This window comes from Pelophylax lessonae (genome assembly GCF_965119305.1).
Source record: "Pelophylax lessonae genome assembly, chromosome: 1".
NCBI classification, from domain to species: domain Eukaryota; kingdom Metazoa; phylum Chordata; class Amphibia; order Anura; family Ranidae; genus Pelophylax; species Pelophylax lessonae.
Genome location: NC_138768.1, coordinates 87,599,475 through 87,620,110, shown reverse-complemented (window position 1 = coordinate 87,620,110; position 20,636 = coordinate 87,599,475). Strand labels below are relative to the sequence as shown.

The 20,636-nt window shown below is 45.3% G+C and overlaps 1 protein-coding gene across 1 annotated transcript in view; it reads right to left on the bottom strand.

Moving 5' to 3' along the window:
- CCDC152 (coiled-coil domain containing 152) overlaps positions 1 to 16,154 on the bottom strand; it is a gene marked incomplete at its 5' end in the record, with an annotated part of 109,499 nt that extends 93,345 nt beyond the window's left edge. Inside the window, 2 exons of the mRNA XM_082242890.1 lie at positions 4,392 to 4,497; positions 16,068 to 16,154. Of these exons, the coding sequence (XP_082099016.1) occupies positions 4,392 to 4,497; positions 16,068 to 16,154 (193 nt within the window). The remainder of the gene's footprint in view (positions 1 to 4,391; positions 4,498 to 16,067) is intronic.
- Positions 16,155 to 20,636: the final 4,482 nt, after the last annotated feature.

Genomic DNA, 20,636 nt, shown 5'->3' with positions numbered 1-20,636 from the left:
TAAAAGAAAACCATCTTTAAAACCTTCAAACAGCATTTGAGCTGTCTCCCTGTCTGGAAAAATTTTGAGGAACGGTTGCATGCTTTCCAATCTCACAGGGGACCGAGCCTTTTGGAACCACCGCTTGCTGTTGATTGGTGCTAGCCATTTTTTTTAAAACATTTGACCACTGAATGTGTTCCTGCGCAAAAAGCGCATTCGTGCTTGTATCGGCAAGCAGTGGCCCATTTGCACTGTCCCTCATTGAAATTGAAGCACACACCTTTACGAAAGGAGGTGCTATTACTATTGGAAAGGAAGGCTTCTGTGGGAGGAATAAATTAAGCCAAAGGCCAATATCTTTTACACCCCACCTCAAGCTCTTATGAACAGACAGCTTTTGCCTAAAGGCTTCATCATAAGTAAACCAAGCACTACTGTTAAAATTTTTGTAAGCCTCCAGAATTATTTCCACATGTTGAAATAAACCAGAGCTTTTTTCTGGAGACTTCTCACACAAAACTGATGCATATATGCAAAAGAATTGAAGCCAGTTATTAAAGGATTTTGATACACGTCTCCTCCTATCTTCTTCCTTATCCTCTTTCTTATCAGCTTTAAAAAAAAACTCCTTGGAAGAAGGAAGAAGAGACAGTAAATCCATGAATTCACCTTTCCATATTTTTTCCTTTATTGCTAATGGCAAATGATATCCCAACGGAGACAGCTCGCAGGGAAGTGCTTCCTTCAGGCGTGTTTCCGGGATATTTTGGGATCTAGCTAAAGCAATAGAAGATGAAATACCAGCTTCAGAAGAAATCACTGAAAATCCTTGTTCAGCCTGACTGCAGTTACTATTTACGCCACCAGATGGCGCCCAAGCGTCACTAATTGCAGGACCTTGTCTAGCTTGTAACTCACCAACATCCCTAGTCAGCTTAGCTAATAGCTCCATGATACCTGACAGGACAGGCATAGCAGCAGACTCACCCTGTCCTGAAATCTGTTGTCCTTCTCCGCCCGGCGCTGTCCCGATGACCGGAATGGAGCGACCTCCCATTCGGTTCTCCACCTCACGATCCTCTTCTTCCGCTGCTCCTCCTCTGACTGGCCGCTGTGCCGACTCTGAGGCACTCTCCCGCAGTCCTACGGATCTTCTACCGCTGCTGGGGCCCGGTCTCTCCGCGTCCACCGCTCGCTGCTCCCCACGTCCATGAACTAGGCCTCGCCCGGCCCTGACAGCCGGATATGACCTCACCGGCGATGGAGAATGACGCCGCCTCGGGGTCCGCTTCCTCTTCCCTCTCCCTCCGGAGGTGACGTCCACAATTACAGGAGATTCTTCTACCACCGGAGCGACATCTACTGGCGGTAATGGAGGTGACAGGGTATTCAAGGCTGCGGTCTGGGAAACTCCTGAGCCCGGGTCCAATAAAGGTAAAGGCAGACATTCCCGAGGTAAACTCAGACATCTCCTCACCCACTCCTCTCCACCTTCCTCTCCAGCCCTTTCAATTACTTGGCGGAGCAAACTCATCCTCAGAACAGGGACACTGAAACTTCAATCTTGAGTGCTGTGAGGTGAATGAGCCCCTCAGGTAATGCCAGCTTCTTATATAGCCTACTAGGATATTCTAGAAAATTCCTGAGGTGCCTTCCCACTTTCCTCCTAATTGACCTATCAACTAACAGCTGCCTAAACTCCACCCTTAATTATAATATCTCCAGGCAGGTTACCTGAGGTAACTTCTACCTGCTATCTTCCCGCCTAAACCTGACTGAAAATATTATGACCTGCCACTTATCCCATGAGAAAAAGGGGGGCATATAAAATGCCCCTTTTTCTTTCATTGCATGCAGCAATCCCTGGGAACCCCTGCTATTTCCCTCCCTTTTCCTTTTCCAACTTCTCCTTTACTTGTTCTTATTACTAATCTCAGTGGCTTGATGAGTTTAAACAATGGTTACCCTCTTACAGCTTGAAGGATATACCCACTTGCTCTACCATCTGATCAGGTTGTCTCAGCAATGTTTTTACTTTCCTGATATATTATTTACTCTGTTCAAGTGTCATAGTTACAAAGTTACATAGTATATGAGGTTGAATAAAGATAATAGTCCATCAGTTCAACCTGTGTATGTGGCCGTAATCATCTCTCATACCCCTGAATGTTCTGATCCTTGAGATGTATGTCTAAGAGTCTTTTGTGAAGCCACCATACTTCCCGCAGAAACCACCTCTTGTAGTAGAGAATTCCACAATCTTGTAGCCCTAACAGTAAAGAGCCCCCCACGTTGCCTGAGGTTAAAATGCCTCTCCTCTACTCGCATTGTATGCCCTCTAGTCCTCATGCAATCCTTTCGACTGAATAGCTTTTTTTCTATGCTGAGATCACCATTGAGATATTTATAAATTGCTATTATGTCCCCTCTCAGGAGTCTCTTCTCCAGGGAGAATAAATCAAGCGATTGCAGACGCTCTTCATAATTAAGGTCCTTCAATCCCCTAATCAGTTTAGTTGCCCTTCTCTGGACTCTCTCCAGCTCCAACACATCCCTCCTGAGGACTGGCGACCAGAACTGGACAGAATACTCCAGATGGGGTCGGACCAGAGTTTTATATACTTCATGGCTTTTGTCATTGAGCATTGAGAGTCATTGATTTTGTACCATTTGTTTGCTTTAAATATAATATATTGAACAAGAGAAGTTCAAGTTCTTCCAGGATTCAGGTTTTCCTTCTTTCACTTACTCCAGTTGGCGCTGTAGGGTAGACCTTCCTACTCTATGTCACCATAGGTGGAGTGTTAGCTCTGACTTTAGGAGTCATTGGGATTAAATGGCTGCCCAGCCCTGGTGAAAGGGTATCATGAAAAGTATCCATAAATATAGCTTGTTGGGAAGCTAGCAAAGAATAAAATCCATTACTGGAGAAATGGTCACCTGCATTGCCTGTGTTGGACCTGCAGCACTCAGGATGTAGTTGCAATGCTTTTACTGTCTTGTTTCCCCCTTGAAGGTGCAAGAGGACTTTGGGACTACTCACAGTCACATCCCCCAGTTTGGGGATGCTGTATTCTGAGACACCCTTCATCTAGGTACAGGGCTCTCCTCCTAACTCTACTGTAAATGAACTTTGCTATAAACTGTTTGTAATCTTGTGTGCCATTGCCCCTTGTGGGAGCTGATATGCGATGCATACTAGCTCATTATGTCTTTGTCTTTCAGGTTGTAAAAAAAAAAAAAAAACATTAAAACGAGTTTACAACCTCTTTGAAAGCACTTAGATCCTTGCAAACAGTGTCCTTTAGAACAGCGGTCACCAAACAGTGGTCCGTGGATGGTCCATGAGAAAATTTTGGAGGTCCCCAGGGTTTCTGCCACATATCAACATTGTGGCTAATGTTTACTGCCCCAATGTTGTTTCCAGTGTTGTTCTCAATGCGCGCTGACAGTCAATACTGTCAGCGTGCAAAGACACTCAATGCCTCCTCTGTGGTTCCGGCTCCTGGGAACTCAGAGGGAGGTGCCTGGAGTAGTGCAGAGACTGGGAGGTGAAGGAGGAGGCTTCCAATGGCAGAGCTGATCAGACTGTGGGAGGGAGCACGGAGCATGAGCACATTGCTGGATAAGAAGGTGAGATCCAATGACGAGTCTGTGTAAGGTCACAGTGTGATGCAAAATGTGTGTGTGTGTGTGGGGGGGGGGGCAGAGAGGCGAAGCGTAGTGTGTAAAAGGCATCAGTGTGATTCAGGGGAAGTGGGAAAGAGGCGAAGCATAGTGTGTATAAGGCAGCAGTGTGATCCAGGGGGAGGAGGGCAGAGAACGGGAGCATTGTGAGTATAAAGCAGTAGTGTGATCCCGGGGAGGGGGGGCAGAAGAGAGATGGAGCATTGTGTGTATAAGGCAGTGATGGCGAACCTTGGCACTCCAGATGTTTTGGAACTACATTTCCCATGATGCTCATGTGCTCTGCAGTGTAGTTGAGCATCATGGGAAATGTAGTTCCAAAACTTCTGGGGTGCCAAGGTTCGCCATCACTGGTATAAGGCATGTAAAATTCATGTTAGTGGTCAACAGGATTCAAAATTGTGAGTTTAGTGGTCTGTGAGGTCCAAAAGGTTGGGGACCACTGCTATAGAAGCAGTGTGTCTCTGCTGGCATTTTAGTGCATCCATGAGAGACAGGGGCAGCATCCGTGCTGAAGGCAGCCTGTCAAAGGCTATGGAAGACTGTGGCAGGACAAGGCTAAATGCCCTATGGAGTGGTAGTGGTGTTTAGGGCCCTGTGCACTCAGGGACAAAGGTGTAACCTCCATATGTGCATCGGTGGTCTTTCTCTTTAAGTTTGGCAGAGCCCTTTATGATAACACCGTGCGATAAAAAAACAACCGTTTGGCATCTTTTTCATACCTTGTGCAGAGCTCTGTTCTTTTGTCTGGATTATTTTCCACAATCTATTTAATCGCTCCAGCTGAATCTCCAGTAGGTTATTCTTTCCATTAACCTCTGCAAATTTCTGTACAGATACAAACAATGCAATTGTACGAAACACACTGAACACGATGGGTAATTATTTTACAGAATAATGGCTTGTTTTGTATAGTCATTTGTATGTGCTAATATATAATGCTGCTTAGTGCTCTCAGGACATTAATATGTGTATTACAAAACACAGCTGCATCAGTTTCCATTGAACAGCTGCAGAAGGTTCCCACTTTGAACTTGTTTCTGTACTTGATTTTTTCCCTCGGCTAAATTAAAGGGCCACAAAAATGTGTTTAAAGCCCACACTCCCTTTTCACATTCTTCCTTATATGTTAAATATATCTGTCCTTCCTTTTTCCCAAATTACACTTCTTCATTGACTGGAACTGGATGTTTGGGTTTAGAGGTCCCAGGCACCTCAACCCAAAACTGTAGGATCTGTCTGGGAAGACCAAGATCCAACCTTCACCCATCACGGCGGGCAAAGTTTAGGTAGACCCTCAGGGACTTAATCCCCCCTTTCTTGGGGTCCCTGCCCTAGACCCTTACAGCACCCCTGGAAACTCCTTGGTCAGTCATTACTGCACAGGGTTCTATATACGCAGGTACAGCGCTGAATAGAAGCATTATGCAATCCCCGCTTATTTGTTCCAATCTTATCATAGCGGGGATCAGATACCATCCATCTAACCCTACATTCACACTTATGCGTTTTTATTCAGTCACCATGGTTGCCTATGGTACACGTTTACATCTATGCATTTTTCAGCTGGTGCATTTTTGAAAAGGGTCAGAGATTATTTTACCTGCAGCAGATTGCGTTTTGCATGTAATAAACTTCAATGGACCTGCACCAAAAAATCCATATGTTGTGTTTTTAATGCGTTTTTCTCTTTACCAAACAGTGTATAGCTGGTTGCTAAGGAGTGGGTCGGGTAGCCGGACGCTATGTCCTTAACAACCAATGAGTCATCAGCTGTAAGCGGGCTTTCCCGCTGACAGCTCAATGTAAAAACAAGAATTGCCAGCAATAAAAAAAAATCCGCAAAAAAGACATGGGGCCCCCCCCCCTCAATCTATACCAGGCTTTTTGGGTCTGGTATGGATTTTGACCCTTAGACCCTTATCCGAGCATGCAGCCTGGCAGGTCAGGAAAGGGAGGGGATGAGCGAGCGCCCCCTCCTGATCCATACCAGGCCACATGCCATCAACTTGGTGGGGTTGCTTTGGGGCGGGGGGGGGGGCTTTACCCACCCGAAGAGCACCTTTTTCCCATGTTGATGGGGACATGGGTCTCTTCCCCACAACTCTGGGCTGTGGTTGTGGGGGTCTGCGGGCGGGGGGGGGCTTATCAGAATCTGGAAGCCCCCTTTAACAAGGGGGTCCCTAGATCCCATCCACCCCTCATGTAAATGGATATGGGGCACATAGTACAATAGTAAAGAGTTTTCGACAAGTCCATTAGTAAAAAAGAAAAAACAATGTCCCTAGATGTAGATCCATCGCCAATCACGATGCCCGCCACCACCGCCAGACCTGAAAAAAAGAAAAAGCTCCACTCCACATCATCGACTGGTGCATGCTGAGCCGGCAACATCACGGGGGGGGGGGGGTGGTGTCACCAGGTGATGTCTCTGGGTGGCCCCACCCCTTAGCTATTTAAGAAATGTCCCACGGCGGAGCAGGCAGACCGCAGGAGCGTTCCTCGCAAGCTCATTTTTTTTTCTTCTTTTGGGTCCAGCTGTGTGGTAGACGTCAAGATTGACGATGGATCTACATCGGGGGGACATTTTTTTTTTTTTTTTAAATAAAGGACCTATCAACAACTCTTGTAATGTCTTTAGTCTCTTTTACACTTTTTTGGTTAATGGGTAGGGGTACTATGTTCCCCTATACTCATTCACATGGGAGGGCCGGGATCTTGGGGCCCCCTGCCCGCAGATCCCCACAACCACAGCCCAGAGTTGTGGGAAAGAGGGACTTGTCCCCATCAACATGGCACAGACAAAGAACCCCCCCATGTGGCCTGGTTGGGTACAGGAGAGGGGGGCCGCTCGCTCGTCCCCTCCCTTTCCTGACCTGCATGCTCAGATAATGGTCTGGTACGGATTTTGGGGGGGGGGGACACTTTTTTTTATACATTTTTGCGTGGGGTTCCCCTCCAAATCCATACGTGACCCAAAGGGCCTGGTAAGGGTTAGGGGGGGACCCCAAGTCAATTTTTTCCCAATTTCCCCCCCCCCCCCTGGCAATTCTTTTATTTACATTTAGCTATCATCGGGGAATCCCGCTGACAGCTGATGACTCATCAGTAGTTAAGGATGTGGTGGCTGGCTTCCCGACCTGCTCCTTAGCATACACAGTGTGTTAAAGAGAAAAAAAAGACAAAAGACATGAAAACTGCATGCAAAATTGCATTAAAAACGTGGGTTTAAAAAAACGCAAAATGCGCCAGAAAAACGCATTAAGCTCAGCCGCAACGTCACAACTGTAGGATTGGATCTGGACAACACCAATCTCCTGATCCCTTCTCGAACTATTGAGAATCTGGTAGCATTATTCAGAGAGTTACACATAAGTGGCCATCACCTTCAGACAAAAATCTGAGGTACTTCCTGTAATGGAGGGATTATATAGAGGAGGACTTCCTGTCTGTTTGTGTCAGTGTCCATTCACCTATAGGTGGCGCATAACCCAGGTAGTCATAGTTTAGAACCTGCTCTGTGTCCTGCGATGTAAGAAAAATAAGTAGAGTGGCAGAACTGTTAGGGGCAGCTCAGAACATGTTTTTTTTTTTTTGCTGCCAGCAGGGGCTGGGTGGTAGTAAACTCTCCATTGTGACTTTCCTCTTTAACCACTTGCCGACTGCCGCACGAATATTATCCGCCGGGCACTCGCGATCGTCCGTGACAGCTGGAGAAAGGCAGGCAGCTAATGTAAACAAAGCCACCTGTCATTCTCCCCTGTGTAAGAATGATGATCAAACGGTTCTACTATGTAGGACCGTTGATCACTGTTCTTACACATCAAGCCACAGCCAATCACAGTTAGAAGCACGCCCCCAGGACACACTTAACCCCTCCCTCTCCAATGCAGTTAACTCCTTCACTGCCAGTGTCATTTTTACAGTAACAGTGCATATGTATAGCACTGATTACTGTAGAAATGTCACTGGTACCCCCAAAAGTGTCAAAAATGTCAGTCAAGGGTCTGATCCGTCTGCCCCAATGTCGCAGTCCCGCAAAAAAAAAAAAATCGCAGATCGCCGCCATTACGCGCTAAAAAAAAAAAAAACACAAAAAACTTTCCCTCTGTTAGTAAACGCGATAACTTTTGCGCAAACCAATCAAAATACGCTTTTTGCTATTTTTTTTACCAAACATATGGTTAAAAAAAAAATTGGCCTAAAATGTTAAAAAATTTTGATTTTTACATTTTTTTGGGGAATTTCATATAAAAAAATGTGAAAAATATTGTTATTTTTGCAAAATTGACGCTCTTTTTTTGTTTATAGAGCATGATCAAAAAATCGCACAGGTGATCAAATACCACCAAAAGAAAGCTCTGTTTGTGGGAAAAAAAGGACGCAAAATTTGTTTAGGTACAGCGTCGCACGAGTGCGCAATTGTCCGTTAAAATCACGCAGTGCCGAATCGCAAAATAGGCCCTGGTCAGGAAGGGGGTAAAATCTTTCGGGGCTTAAGTGGTTAAATCACTCTGAAACAATGTGCATGGTGCTGTTTTTATGTTCAGCCTAACCTTTGCTGTTTTGCAGATATTGAGCGATGTTCTCTTTAATTATGGCACCTTTTCACGGCATAATGCCATGTGCCGTCAGTAATTTCCGCACTGTGCCTCTGATGCCCTGCTTGCATCATCCCATCTCCAGCATTGCAATCCCATGAGAGTACTACTGTATAAAACGCTGCTGGGTCCATCACACAGGCATACGCAGCAGCTGAGCCTTTTCAGTGGCATGGAGTATATGAAAAGTGCAGCTTCAGTATTAGCATGGCGCAGCCCCCTGTGTGACGGATGCAGCGGCCCCGCAGGAAATTCTGCTCAGTGACACTTAACTGGCACCTTTAACAGGCTCAGCTTCACATACAGGCTACTGCCAAGGGCGGCCATCTTTGCCACAGAGAAGGGGAATGGCCGCCTTGGGTTGCATATGGCCCTGGCTGTCAGTAAGGCTAAACAAACACTTTATAATCTGATTGTACAAATCTACTATCAAATGTGTAGTACAGAGGCCTGCCTCACAGAATACCATAGCTCCCACCTGTTCCTGATTTTGAGGGACTGTCCCTGATTTGGAACAAAGTCCTTCTGTCCCTCTTTCCTCCTCATTTATCCCTCATTTTGGTCTGATCTATATAGTTGTATATAACATGCACATTTTATCTTTCAAAAAGTATTCCCAGTCCTAAACCTTTCATCCAATTTCTAAATTGCTGCATCTGTAAATGTCAAAAGCCAATATAAAGGAATAGTAGTGGTAAAAAAAAAAGTGGGTTTAGCAATTTTTTCTTTTTTTTTTGTATAATTCTCTTTTAGCACTTGCCGCCCAGCCGCTGCATATACAGTGGGGATCAAAAGTTTGGGCACCCCAGGTAAATGTGCACCCCAGGTATTAATGTGCATAAAGAAGCCAAGGAAAGATGGAAAAATCTCCAAAAGGCATCAAATTACAGATTAGACACTCTTATAATATGTCAACAAAAGTTCGATTTTATTTCCATCATTGACACTTTCAAAATGACAGAAAACAAAAAAATGGTGTCTGCAAAAGTTTGGGCACCCTGCAGAATTTATAGCATGCACTGCCCCCTTTGCAAGGCTGAGACCTGCCAGTGTCATGGATTGTTCTCAATCATCGTCTGGGAAGACCAGGTGATGTCAATCTCAGAGGTTTTAAATGCCCAGACTCACCTGACCTTGCCCCAACAATCAGCACCATGTGATCTTCTAAGCAGTTGTCTAGAAAACTGAAACTGACCGCGATTGCTGCCGGGCACCCGCAATCACTCTCCATGGAGAAAGAACGATGGTCTGCCATTGTAAACATGGCAGACCGCTGTTCTGTCAGTTTGTTTGTTCAGAGATGGTATTCTGCATACCTTGGTTGTAATGAGTGGTTATTTGAGTTACTGTTGCCTTTCTATCATCTGGAACCAGTCTACCTATTCCCCTCTGACCTCTGACATCAACAAGGCATTTTTCTCCACACAACTGCCCTCACTGGATATTTTCTCTTTTTCGGACCGTTCTCTGTAAATCCTAGAGATGATTGTGTGTGAAAATCCCAGTAGATCAGCAGTTTTTGAAATATTTAGACCAGCGTGTCTGGCACCAACAACCATGCCGCGTTCAAAGTTACTTAAATCCTCTTTCCTCCCCATTCTGATGCTTGGTTTGACTCAGCAAGTCATCTTCACCACGTCTAGATGCCTAAATGTATTGAGTTGCTACCATGTGATTGGCTGATTAGCAATTTGTGTTACCAAGCAACTGAACAGGTGTACCTAATAAAGTGGCCGGTGGGAGTATAGGGGGAGCACGAGTGGAGACCCCCGCATATTGCATGAATGCAGCAATATTTATACACTTGTCACTTATCTTTTTAGGGGAGAAACCACTTTTAGACATAGCACTTGTCACTTTATTATTGCTTCGGTTATAGGAGTTCCTCTATGCATTATAGAATTTAGATATTTTTTATTTTTCCACATATATAAATTTCCACAAATTTGGATATGGCTCCGGTCACCCTAATACTGGTTCGGATGCACTTATTATGTGTTTGAATTTATTTATGGATTCTTTAGCTCTGTATATGAATTTCCATTTGCTTTATATATTTATCTGTGTGCTTATGAATTGGCTAACATATTTAAATATTTGCTGTTGGGGCTCATTCACACTAGCAGTTGAGGGGCGGTAAAGCCCCATGCTGAGCTGTGTTTATACCCCCTCCCCCCAACCTTTTTCCTCTTAGCTGCAGAGGTAGAGCCCGGGGGTCTACACATGCCAATGCTGTGATGCTTTGCTTCGCTGCCGCAGTGGTAATTTTACCCCCTGTTGCTTTTGGTAGGAGAGGCGCCCGCTGAGCGAGACACATTCAAGTGAATGGGGTCGCTCTACAAGCGCCCTGCAATGCATGCAGCTGTGGTCTGCTAATAAGGGGTTAAGGGGGTGAAGCAGGTGGGGGGGGGGGGGCGGTAATACTACGCCTCCTCACCTTCTGTCAAATGCTCTCTGAAGAGCGACTTGAATGCAGATTATGGGAACAGGAAAGCACATGTGGGCACAAGCTCTTTAGGTGACAAATTACGAATAAAAATCTACTAGTGGTGGATACCCAGCTTCACTTGTGAGTTTTTTGCCAGGACAGGAAGTGATACAAAATCCTTACAATGGGGTCACAGACAAAAAGAAATCACGCTTGTATTGTGGAAGAGTTAGGCCCCTTTCACACAGGGAGTCCGTCAGGCGGACTCCGTTTTTCTCAGCGGGGGATCGGCGGATCGAGACACAGCCGTCAGGTCCCGCTGTTCTCTATGGGGTAATCGGATGGGAACAGACCGTCTGTCTGTTATCATCCAATCCCATCCGATCCGATCCGATCCGATGGACGGATGGAAAATAGGGTTTCCATCACTCCATATTTGACGGATCGGATGTCAGCGGACATGTCTCCACTGACATCCGATGCCCCATAGAAATACATGAGGCATCCGTTCAGATCCGCAAAAAAACCCAGAAAGGGGCCTTAGGCCTTCACGAGCATACTACAGCGTAAACGCGTGCAAGGGCTGTGTTTACCTGCATGGAGGTGTACAGGTGATCTCTGCACTCCTGTACAGGCAGTTCCTTTCATGCCATTTGGGAGGCAAAAGTGGCACAGACACAGCCACTGCTCCCACTTTGACATCCGCATGGGTGCAGACACACTGCTCTAATCGCAGACAATGTGCATTCGAAGCCACGCACCCACACCCACATGGATATCAGATTGGGAGCAGCGACTGTGTCCATGCAACCTTTGTCTCCCAATTGACACGATTGGGACTGCCTGCATGAGAATGACAAGTGGGCACGGCCTAAGGGACGGCGACATGGGATTATGCCCGCAGTTTTTATTAAAAAAAAAAAATGTATTAGGTGCTTATGGCTTTAAGGCCTCAAGTGGCCTATCACAGGGACTTGAGGCGGGAAACACGCTTTTTGAATCCCCTCATTTATAAGCCCCAATTATGACAGGAATTTTTCACAATTGTCTCTGTACGGCTGGGCGAGCTTCCCTCCCTTCCTCCCTGTCATGGAACCATTTATGTGGTTTTGTCACCCTTGGATCAAGGAAGGACTCTGCTTAACCACTTACCGACCGCCTAACGTCTATTTACGTCGGTCGTTTAAAGCTAAATACCGGGGTTGTGGCAGAAGATAGCTGCCACAACCCCAGTATTTTTTTAAACAGCGGGCGGTCAGCTTTCAGATAAGGGTGGTCCCAGCGGCGGATTTGCTGCAGGATCACCCTTACGGTGCAGCGGAAGAGGTGTCTTCCCCCTCCTGTCTTGTCCCGGCTGTTTTCCCTGCTTACCGGATCCGCCGGCAGCGGGGAAAACAATCCAGTCCCGAATCCTCTGAGACAGGAGGTCAAGTGAGGTCAAGATGGCCCTCACTCGACTCTATGGTCTTGGAGGACCGGAGCGACGTCAAACGTCTTTGCCTAGCAACCGGTTTAAAGGGGCGATTTTTTTTTTTTTTTTTGACCCCCAGATCTCACAATAATCAAGAGGGGATGGTCTAACACTTGCAATTGTAAACACCTCCATCCCTAATATTTGCAAAGAAAAAAGATAGCCCTAATGGGACTTTATATGAGGTGAATACAATAGTCACTAGGAGTAAAAAAGTAGATTTTATTGTAAAATACAATGCATAGTATGTGTGCATGACCACAAGCATTATTGCAAGACATGTAAGGCAGATTGAACACATTGAAGAAGTAACAACATTGCAGCATATTGAACATAATAACAGCATATCAACATCAATGTAACATGACGATAAATAATCTGTAATGGAAACTCTACGCGTTTCGTGGGTCATTACGCCCACTCATCAGGAGTATATAGATAAATCTGTATGAAAATAATGAAATAAGATGTCAATGTCCACTATGCATTATTTGGCCAGTAAATATGGAATTGCAAAAAATGAATAAAAATAAGAAATGTGTGTAGCCCAAATGGGGAAACCACACTTACTTCTGGCTAAATCAGACTGGAAAACACTACCATAGAGTGGGGGTATATTCGTCTGATCCGGGAGCTGAAGGGGCAAGGATATGCTGCACCACGGCGGAGAGCCAGGAGAGGAGACATATGTGGTTAGAAAAGGTGAATCAAGGTGGATGAAGTGACACTGGCTGGAAATATATAAATATGTATGTGTATTACTCTTCCCACCTTTTCTCTTGTGATCTAGTATTTTGGTCATTTTCTTGGTTCATTAGATGCACAGAGATCAGCACTTTTTCTTGGGTCATAAGCTTCTTTTCTTTTATTGCCTGCTTTCTCCCCTTTTTTTGATTCTGACACTGGTTTTGTTGGAATACATTTTCCATATATAAATACTTCTTTCTTTGTGGTATCACTTCGTGATACAGTACATACCTCTATATTATGATATACTGATTGATTCATTTATGTAAATGTACCGATATACTCATTTATTCATACATATTTATATATTTCCAGCCAGTGTCACTTCATCCACCTTGATTCACCTTTTCTAACCACATATGTCTCCTCTCCTGGCTCTCCGCCGTGGTGCAGCATATCCTTGCCCCTTCAGCTCCCGGATCAGACTCTATGGTAGTGTTTTCCAGTCTGATTTAGCCAGAAGTAAGTGTGGTTTCCCCATTTGGGCTACACACATTTCTTATTTTTATTCATTTTTTGCAATTCCATATTTACTGGCCAAATAATGCATAGTGGACATTGACATCTTATTTCATTATTTTCATACAGATTTATCTATATACTCCTGATGAGTGGGCGTAATGACCCACGAAACGCGTAGAGTTTCCATTACAGATTATTTATCGTCATGTTACATTGATGTTGATATGCTGTTATTATGTTCAATATGCTGCAATGTTGTTACTTCTTCAATGTGTTCAATCTGCCTTACATGTCTTGCAATAATGCTTGTGGTCATGCACACATATTATGCATTGTATTTTACAATAAAATCTACTTTTTTACTCCTAGTGACTATTGTATTCACCTTATATAAAGTCCCATTAGGGCTATCTTTTTTCTTTGCAGATCTCACAATAAGGAGGACCTGTCGTGCTTATTTCTATTACAAGGGATGTTTACATTCCTTGTAATAGGAATAAAAATGATCACATTTTTTTTTTTTTTAAACCATGTAATGGTATATAAAAAATAATAAATAAAATAAATAGGAAAAAAGATTAAAGCGCCCTGTCCCCACGCAGAAGTGAACGCATACGGAAGTCCCACCCACATATGTAAACGGTGTTCAAACCACACATGTGAGGTATTGCCACGATCGTTAGAGCGAGAGCAATAATTTGAGCTCTAGAACTCCTCTGTAACTCTGAGCTGGTAACCTGTAGAATTTTTTAAAGTGTAGCCTATGGGATTTTTAAGTACCAAAGTTTGTCTGCATTCTGCGAGTGTGCACAATTTTGAAGCATGACAGGTTGGGTATCTATTTACTTGGTGTAACATTATCTTTCATATTATGGGAAAAAAAATTGGGCTAACTTCATAAATTCAAAAAAGTGAATTTTTTTCCAAAAAAATTGCGTTTGGAAGACCACTGCGCAAATACGGTGTGATAAAAAATATTGCAACGATCTCCATTTTATTCTCTAGGGTCTCTGCTAAAAAAAATATATATATAATGTTTGGTGGTACTAAGTAGTTTTCTAGGGAAAAAAAAAACATATTTTAGCTTGTAAACACCAAGTGTCAAAAATAGGCCGGGTCTTAACCACTTGCCGTCCGCTGCACGACTATTTACTGCGGCGGTCAGCCCCTCACAGGCAAAGCGACGTAGGACTACGTCGCTAGCCTGTGAGGCTCTAGGGAGCGAGCGCGCGCCACCGGAGGCACTCTTCCGCGTGTGTGCCCGGCTGACCCGATGTCCGCCGGCCACTCGCGATCGTCGGTTACACCGGGAGAAAGGCAGGCGGCTAATGTAAACAAAGCCGCCTGTCATTCTCCCCTGTGTAAGAATGGTGATCAAACGGTTCTGCTATGTAGGACCGTTGATCACTGTTCTTACACATCAAGCCACAGCCAATCACAGTTAGAAACACGCCCCTAGGACACTTAACCCCTCCCTCTCAAAAAAAAGTTAACCCCTTCACTGCCAGTGTAATTTTTACAGTAACAGTGCATATATATATAGCACTGATTACTGTAGTAATGTCACTGGTACCCCCAAAAGTGTCAAAAATGTCAGTCAAGGGTCTGATCTGTCCGCCCCAATGTCGCAGTCCCGCTAAAAAAATTGCAGATCGCCGTCATTACGCGTTAAAAAAAACAAACAACAAAAATGACAAAAATCTTTCCCTTTGTTAGTAAACGCAATAACTTTTGCGCAAACCAATCAAAATACGCTTTTTGCGATTTTTTTTTTTTTTACCAAACATATGGTAAAAAAAAAAAAATTGGCCTAAAATGTTAAAAAATGTAGATTTCTTTTGGGGAAATTCATATAAAAAAATGTGAAAAATATTGTTATTTTAGCAAAATTTACGCTCTTTTTTGGTTTATAGCGCATGATCAAAAAATCGCACAGGTGATCAAATACCACCAAAAGAAAGCTCTGTTTGTTGGAAAAAAGGACGTCAAATTTGTTTATGTACATCGTCGCACGACCGCGCAATTGTCCGTTAAATTCACGCAGTGTCAAATTGCAAAATAGGCCCTGGTCAGGAAGGGGGTAAAATCCTCCGGGGCTTAAGTGGATAAAGTGGTTAATAAATTTCATTTTTTTAATGCTCGAGTTCTATGACTGAGTGATTTTGAAGTTTTAATATTTATATATTTTAATAATATTTTTTATGTTTTTTAATAAATTTGAATTTTGATGAATTTTAAACCAATAAAGGTGCCACGGCCATTTTAAATACCAATTGGTTGTATGTCTTTTTTATTTATTCTATATTTAAGTATGTTAGTTGGGTTTGAATGTGCGACCCCCAATCCCATGCACGAAACACCTGTGCACCCCCATGTGGGTAAACACGGCCCTCGCATGGGTGAACACTGTAGTACGCTCATGTAAACAAGGCCTTGGAACTCCTGACAAAGGTTTTACCCCTTTTCGTGCCTTCCTTATCTGGTAAAAACCGAAGAAAGGAGGGAAAATCCCCTCAAATGGAGTCACAGAGGCAAAACAGATCCTGACAAAATGCTAACTCTTTTCCTCCTTATCTAAAATGTAAATTCTTATGGAGCTTTAATCCTGGATAAGAATTGTTCCTATTATCTCCTTTCCAACAATGTTGGAATTAGCAGGGACAAATCTTGGGCCCAGTCACAGATTTACCTTCTCGATGTGTGAATATTCCTCCAGAAGTTTATCAAGATTGACAGAAGAGTGTCTCTTCATTTCTTGATTCATGTCTTCATTCATGGTATGGCGGTCTAAGAATCTACGCTCTGTCACAGAGATTTGGGGACCTTTCCAGAAGTCAGTAATTGTCAGTATGAAGTGTACACACACTGCAGGCCCGGGATATGTGACACGGTTATAGTCAGTCCAGTCCCGGCCTGTAATAAACTCCCCTCAAGAGGCTCCCATGCTTCTTGTCAGAACATTACTAATAAAATGGAACCTTCATTTTTATCAAAGCAATATCATTTCTTGTCCTGTCATGACATGAGCGTTTGTAGCCAGTATGGATAATAAATATTACATGTGATATCATGGCAGGGGTGAGGGGAAACATATTGCAGTGCACCCCTCTGTTGTGTTTACCTCACACAGTACATTGGTGTTTACCTCAGACATTACAGAACTGTGGCTTTATTCACACTAGTGCAACGCCAAAGTCACACACTTTCCAATGTGACTTTAGAGCACAATTTTGATGCAACTTTGATCTGACTTTACACTCAATAGACCTAAGTTGTATCAATAGTCATACCAAACAAGCGCAGGCACTTTTTCAAAATTACTGTGACTTTCAGTCGCGCCGATCTGAATGGGTGACATTGAAAAGAACAAGCTATGACTTTTCATGTCCAAAGTCGCATGGCAAGTTGCACAAGTGTGAATGGAGCCTATATGTTCCGGTTTAGGCTTCATCCACAAAGCTGTAAAAAAAAAAAAAAGGCATATACAAGTGTTTTTAACCAGTTGCCAGCTGCCTAACTTGGAAAATACGTCATTTGTTTGACATTAAATACTGGGGTTATATCTGTAGCTAAATGCCATAACAGACATCCCAGCCTGCAAAAATTCATTTCAGGGAAGTGGCAAAGTCATTTCAGGGAGGGGGCATTCCGCGCCGCCGTGCTCCCCCCCCCCCCGTGCACGCTGGGCTCTGTTGTGGTATGCTGGGCTCTGTGGTGTGCTGGGCTCTGTGGTGCCGGTCTCTGTAGTATGCCGGGCTCTGTGGTATGCTGGGCTCTGTGGTATGCTAGGCTCTGTGGTGCTGGGCTCTGTGGTATGCTGGTCTCTGGGGTATGCTGGTCTCTGGGGTATGCCAGTCTCTGTGGTGCCGGTCTTTGTGGTATGCTGGGCTCTAGGGTATGCTGGTCTCTGTGGTATGCTGGGCTCTGTGGTATACTGGGCTCTGTGGTGCTGGGCTCTGTGGTATACTGGGCTCTGTGGTGCTGGGCTCTGTGGTATACGGGGCTCTGTGGTGCTGGGCTCTGTGGTATGCTGAGCTCTGTGGTATGCTGAGCTCTGTGGTATGCTGAGCTCTGTTTTACTGGTCTCTGTGGTGCGGGGCTCTGTGGTGCCGGTCTCTGTGGTGCCTGTCTCTGTGGTATACTGGGCCCTGTGGTGCCGGTCTCTGTGGTATACTGGGCTCTATGGTATACTGGGCTCTGTGGTGACATGGTCTCTGTGGTATGCTGGTCTCTGTGCAGGGCTGGTGCTAGACTATTTTACGCCCTAGGCAAGACCAGCTACTTGCGCCCCCCCAAAAAAATAAATAAAAAGGAAAGGGGTTAAAAACTTCTCTATGTCCAACCCAGTGACCCTGATCTGATGGTTCCTCCATGTTATGCTGTCGTACCCAGTAACTCCCATATTCCTCCTTGTCACACCTGGGGACCCTGATGTCCATCTATGTCACACCCAGGGACCCTGATGTTTTTCCATGTCACATTCTGGGACCCCAATATTCCTCCATGTCATGCTGTCATGCCCAGTGACCCCAATGTTCCTATATGTCACCCCAGGGGCCCCTGATGTTCCTCCATGTCATACCTGGAGAGACCCTGATGTTTTTCCATGTCACACCTGGGGACCCTGATGTTCCTCCATGTCACACCTGGGGACCCTGATGTTCCTCCATGTCACACCTGGGGACCTCAATCCCCCTTGGCACACCCAGGGACCCAAATTCCTCATGGCACACCTGGTGACCCCGAACCCCTGTTACACCCGGTGACCCCTATCCCCCATGTCACAGCTGGGGACTCTGATTCCCCATGGCACACCTGGTGACCCCAATTCCCTTTCAAACCAGGGATCCTCCATGTCACACCCAGGGACCCGGATCCCCTGTTCTGGGGACACTCACTGGGCGGTATGAAGAGAGTGGCCTGCACTCTCCTCTTCTTCACTGTGATTCCTTTTCCCAGAACACTCCTCTTCTGGACCACAGTGCTCACCACATCTCCAACAGGCTCCTGGTGGAGTAAGAAGCAGCAGTCAGAGAGCTCCGCACATCCTTCATCACCAACCTCCTCAGACCATTCCGGTGCCTCGTTGCTTCTGCTCCAGTAAAGGTGTCGCCCTCCAGCGCCGAGCTCCGGCTCAGGTTCAGCTCTCCTCCGCTCCCTGCTTAATAACGACCCAGGGAAATGACGACTGCCCACCAGCTCAGTGCAGAGAATCACTTCCTGCCCCGGGTTTAGGCCGCTCAGCTCCAGCTGAAGAGGATCATCATGCAGGCAGCACTCCGGTGGGCTCCCTTCCTGCCTTCTGGGGCCCCCGCAAAGCCAAGGCTTGGTAGTTTCGCCACTGCCCCAGACACCTGGCATCTTCCTCTGTCCCTTCTTCCTCCCCCACTGCCGCCCCTCCCCTCAGCTCACAAGGATCATTAATAAAGGAGAGAGAGTGCCGACTCCTGGCTTCCTAGTTTGCCTAGTGGAAGCACCGGCCCTGTCTCTGTGGTGCCGGTCTCTGTGGTGCCGGTCTCTGTGGTAGGCTGTGGATATCCCGGCAGGGCTGAGGACGGCAGTGTCAAAGCTCAGCTGTCAAGACTGTGAGAATGGAGCCCCCATTTCCTCCATAGTACCGGCTCACTGGAGAAGTGATATCAAGTGCACTTTGCCTGTGAGAGGAGGAGTCATACAGAGGAAGCACATGGCTGCAGTAGAGAGCAGAGCCGCTTGCTTCCTCTTTATGACTCCTCCTCCCACAGGCGGAGTGCACTTGATATAACTCCGCCTGTGAGCCGGCCCTAAATAGCGGCTCCGTTCTCAGTCATGACAGCTGAGCTCGCCTCTCACACTGCTGTCCTCAGCCCTGCCGGAATATCGCCTTGCGCTCGCGGGTGTCTGTGAGATGTCTGCCATAACCCCGGTATTTTCTTTTCCCTTAGGTGCCGGACTTTCAGATGAAAGTGATAACCACAGCAGATTCACCACAAGATCAGTTTTAGAATCAGCTGGAGGAGTGCCCCTACCTCTTCCCCGTGGTTCCCTGGCTTACGTTACTGAAAACTGAGCCTGGGAAATATCCAGCGCGGGGGGTGGCTTGAGATAAGCGATGGCAAGATGGCCGCTTATCTCTATGTCCTTGGGAGGACCAGGGCGATGTCATGACGTCACTTCTCAGGCCAACATGGATTTTTTTTTTCTTCTTAAAGGCTGTCTATCCTAACACTAAAATCTCAACATCTACAGACACGATCTAACACTAACCTAACCCTGTAAAGAGGAAATCGGCATACATACTTTTTTTGAAGTCGATCTGATCCAGTCCCTGAGCTGTCAGGGCTTTGTTGTGGAGGCGGGGGCAGCCCCATAATAAGTCTACGGGTGACGTCACTTCCCATTCATTTCACAGCTTCTGCTGCTGGAGACTGAACTGGAGCGGCTTCAGAAATGGTATGTATAGCAATTTCTTCTTTACAGGGCTAGATAGGTTAGTCTTAGATCATGGATGTCTGGACATGTAGAGATATTAGTATTATTGTGGACTTCTCCTTTAAGGGGCAGTCCATACCACATAGAGACCAGTGCGTTTTTTTCTGCATCAAAGACTCATGGAAAGTAGGTTGTATGGTTTTTAATGGCATAGTTCACACCAGTGCTTGCAGTTTCAGTGCATTCCAGTTCCAAAAGTAGAACATGCTGCATTTTTCCTGCATTGGACTGTACTGAATGCTGTAAAATGCATCAAAAACGCACTGGAATGCACCTAAATTCACCAAAAATGCACTGGAACACACATGTCCTTATTTAAGTTTATGAAAAGAGAGGGGGGAAAAACACATCAAAAGTGCACCAAAAACACATAAAAAATGCACTGGAACGCATCAAAAACGCGCATGCAGAAAAGCATTTGGAATGCATCTGGACTGCCTTTCTTTGGTGTGAACTGGCCCTAAAGCAAAATGTTTTTTTTTTTTTTTTATCTTTTGCTTTTATGGGTAGAGGAGAGATTTGGGGTCTTTTAGACTCCAGGTTTCTTCATAAAGAGGACCTGTCATGCTGTATTGTTATTGCAAATTCCTTGTAATTGAAAAAAAATGTGATCAGACTGAGACTAAGATGCCATTAAAGTTCATGTGCGCACCACCGTGTGAGGGCCATGTTTGCTCCCATGGGGGTGCACAATGTGTTCTGTGCATCCCGTATAGGCAGTCTTATTAATGTCGATTGGGATACAGCAGCTGCATAGACACAGATGCTGCTCCCATTATGACAGCCA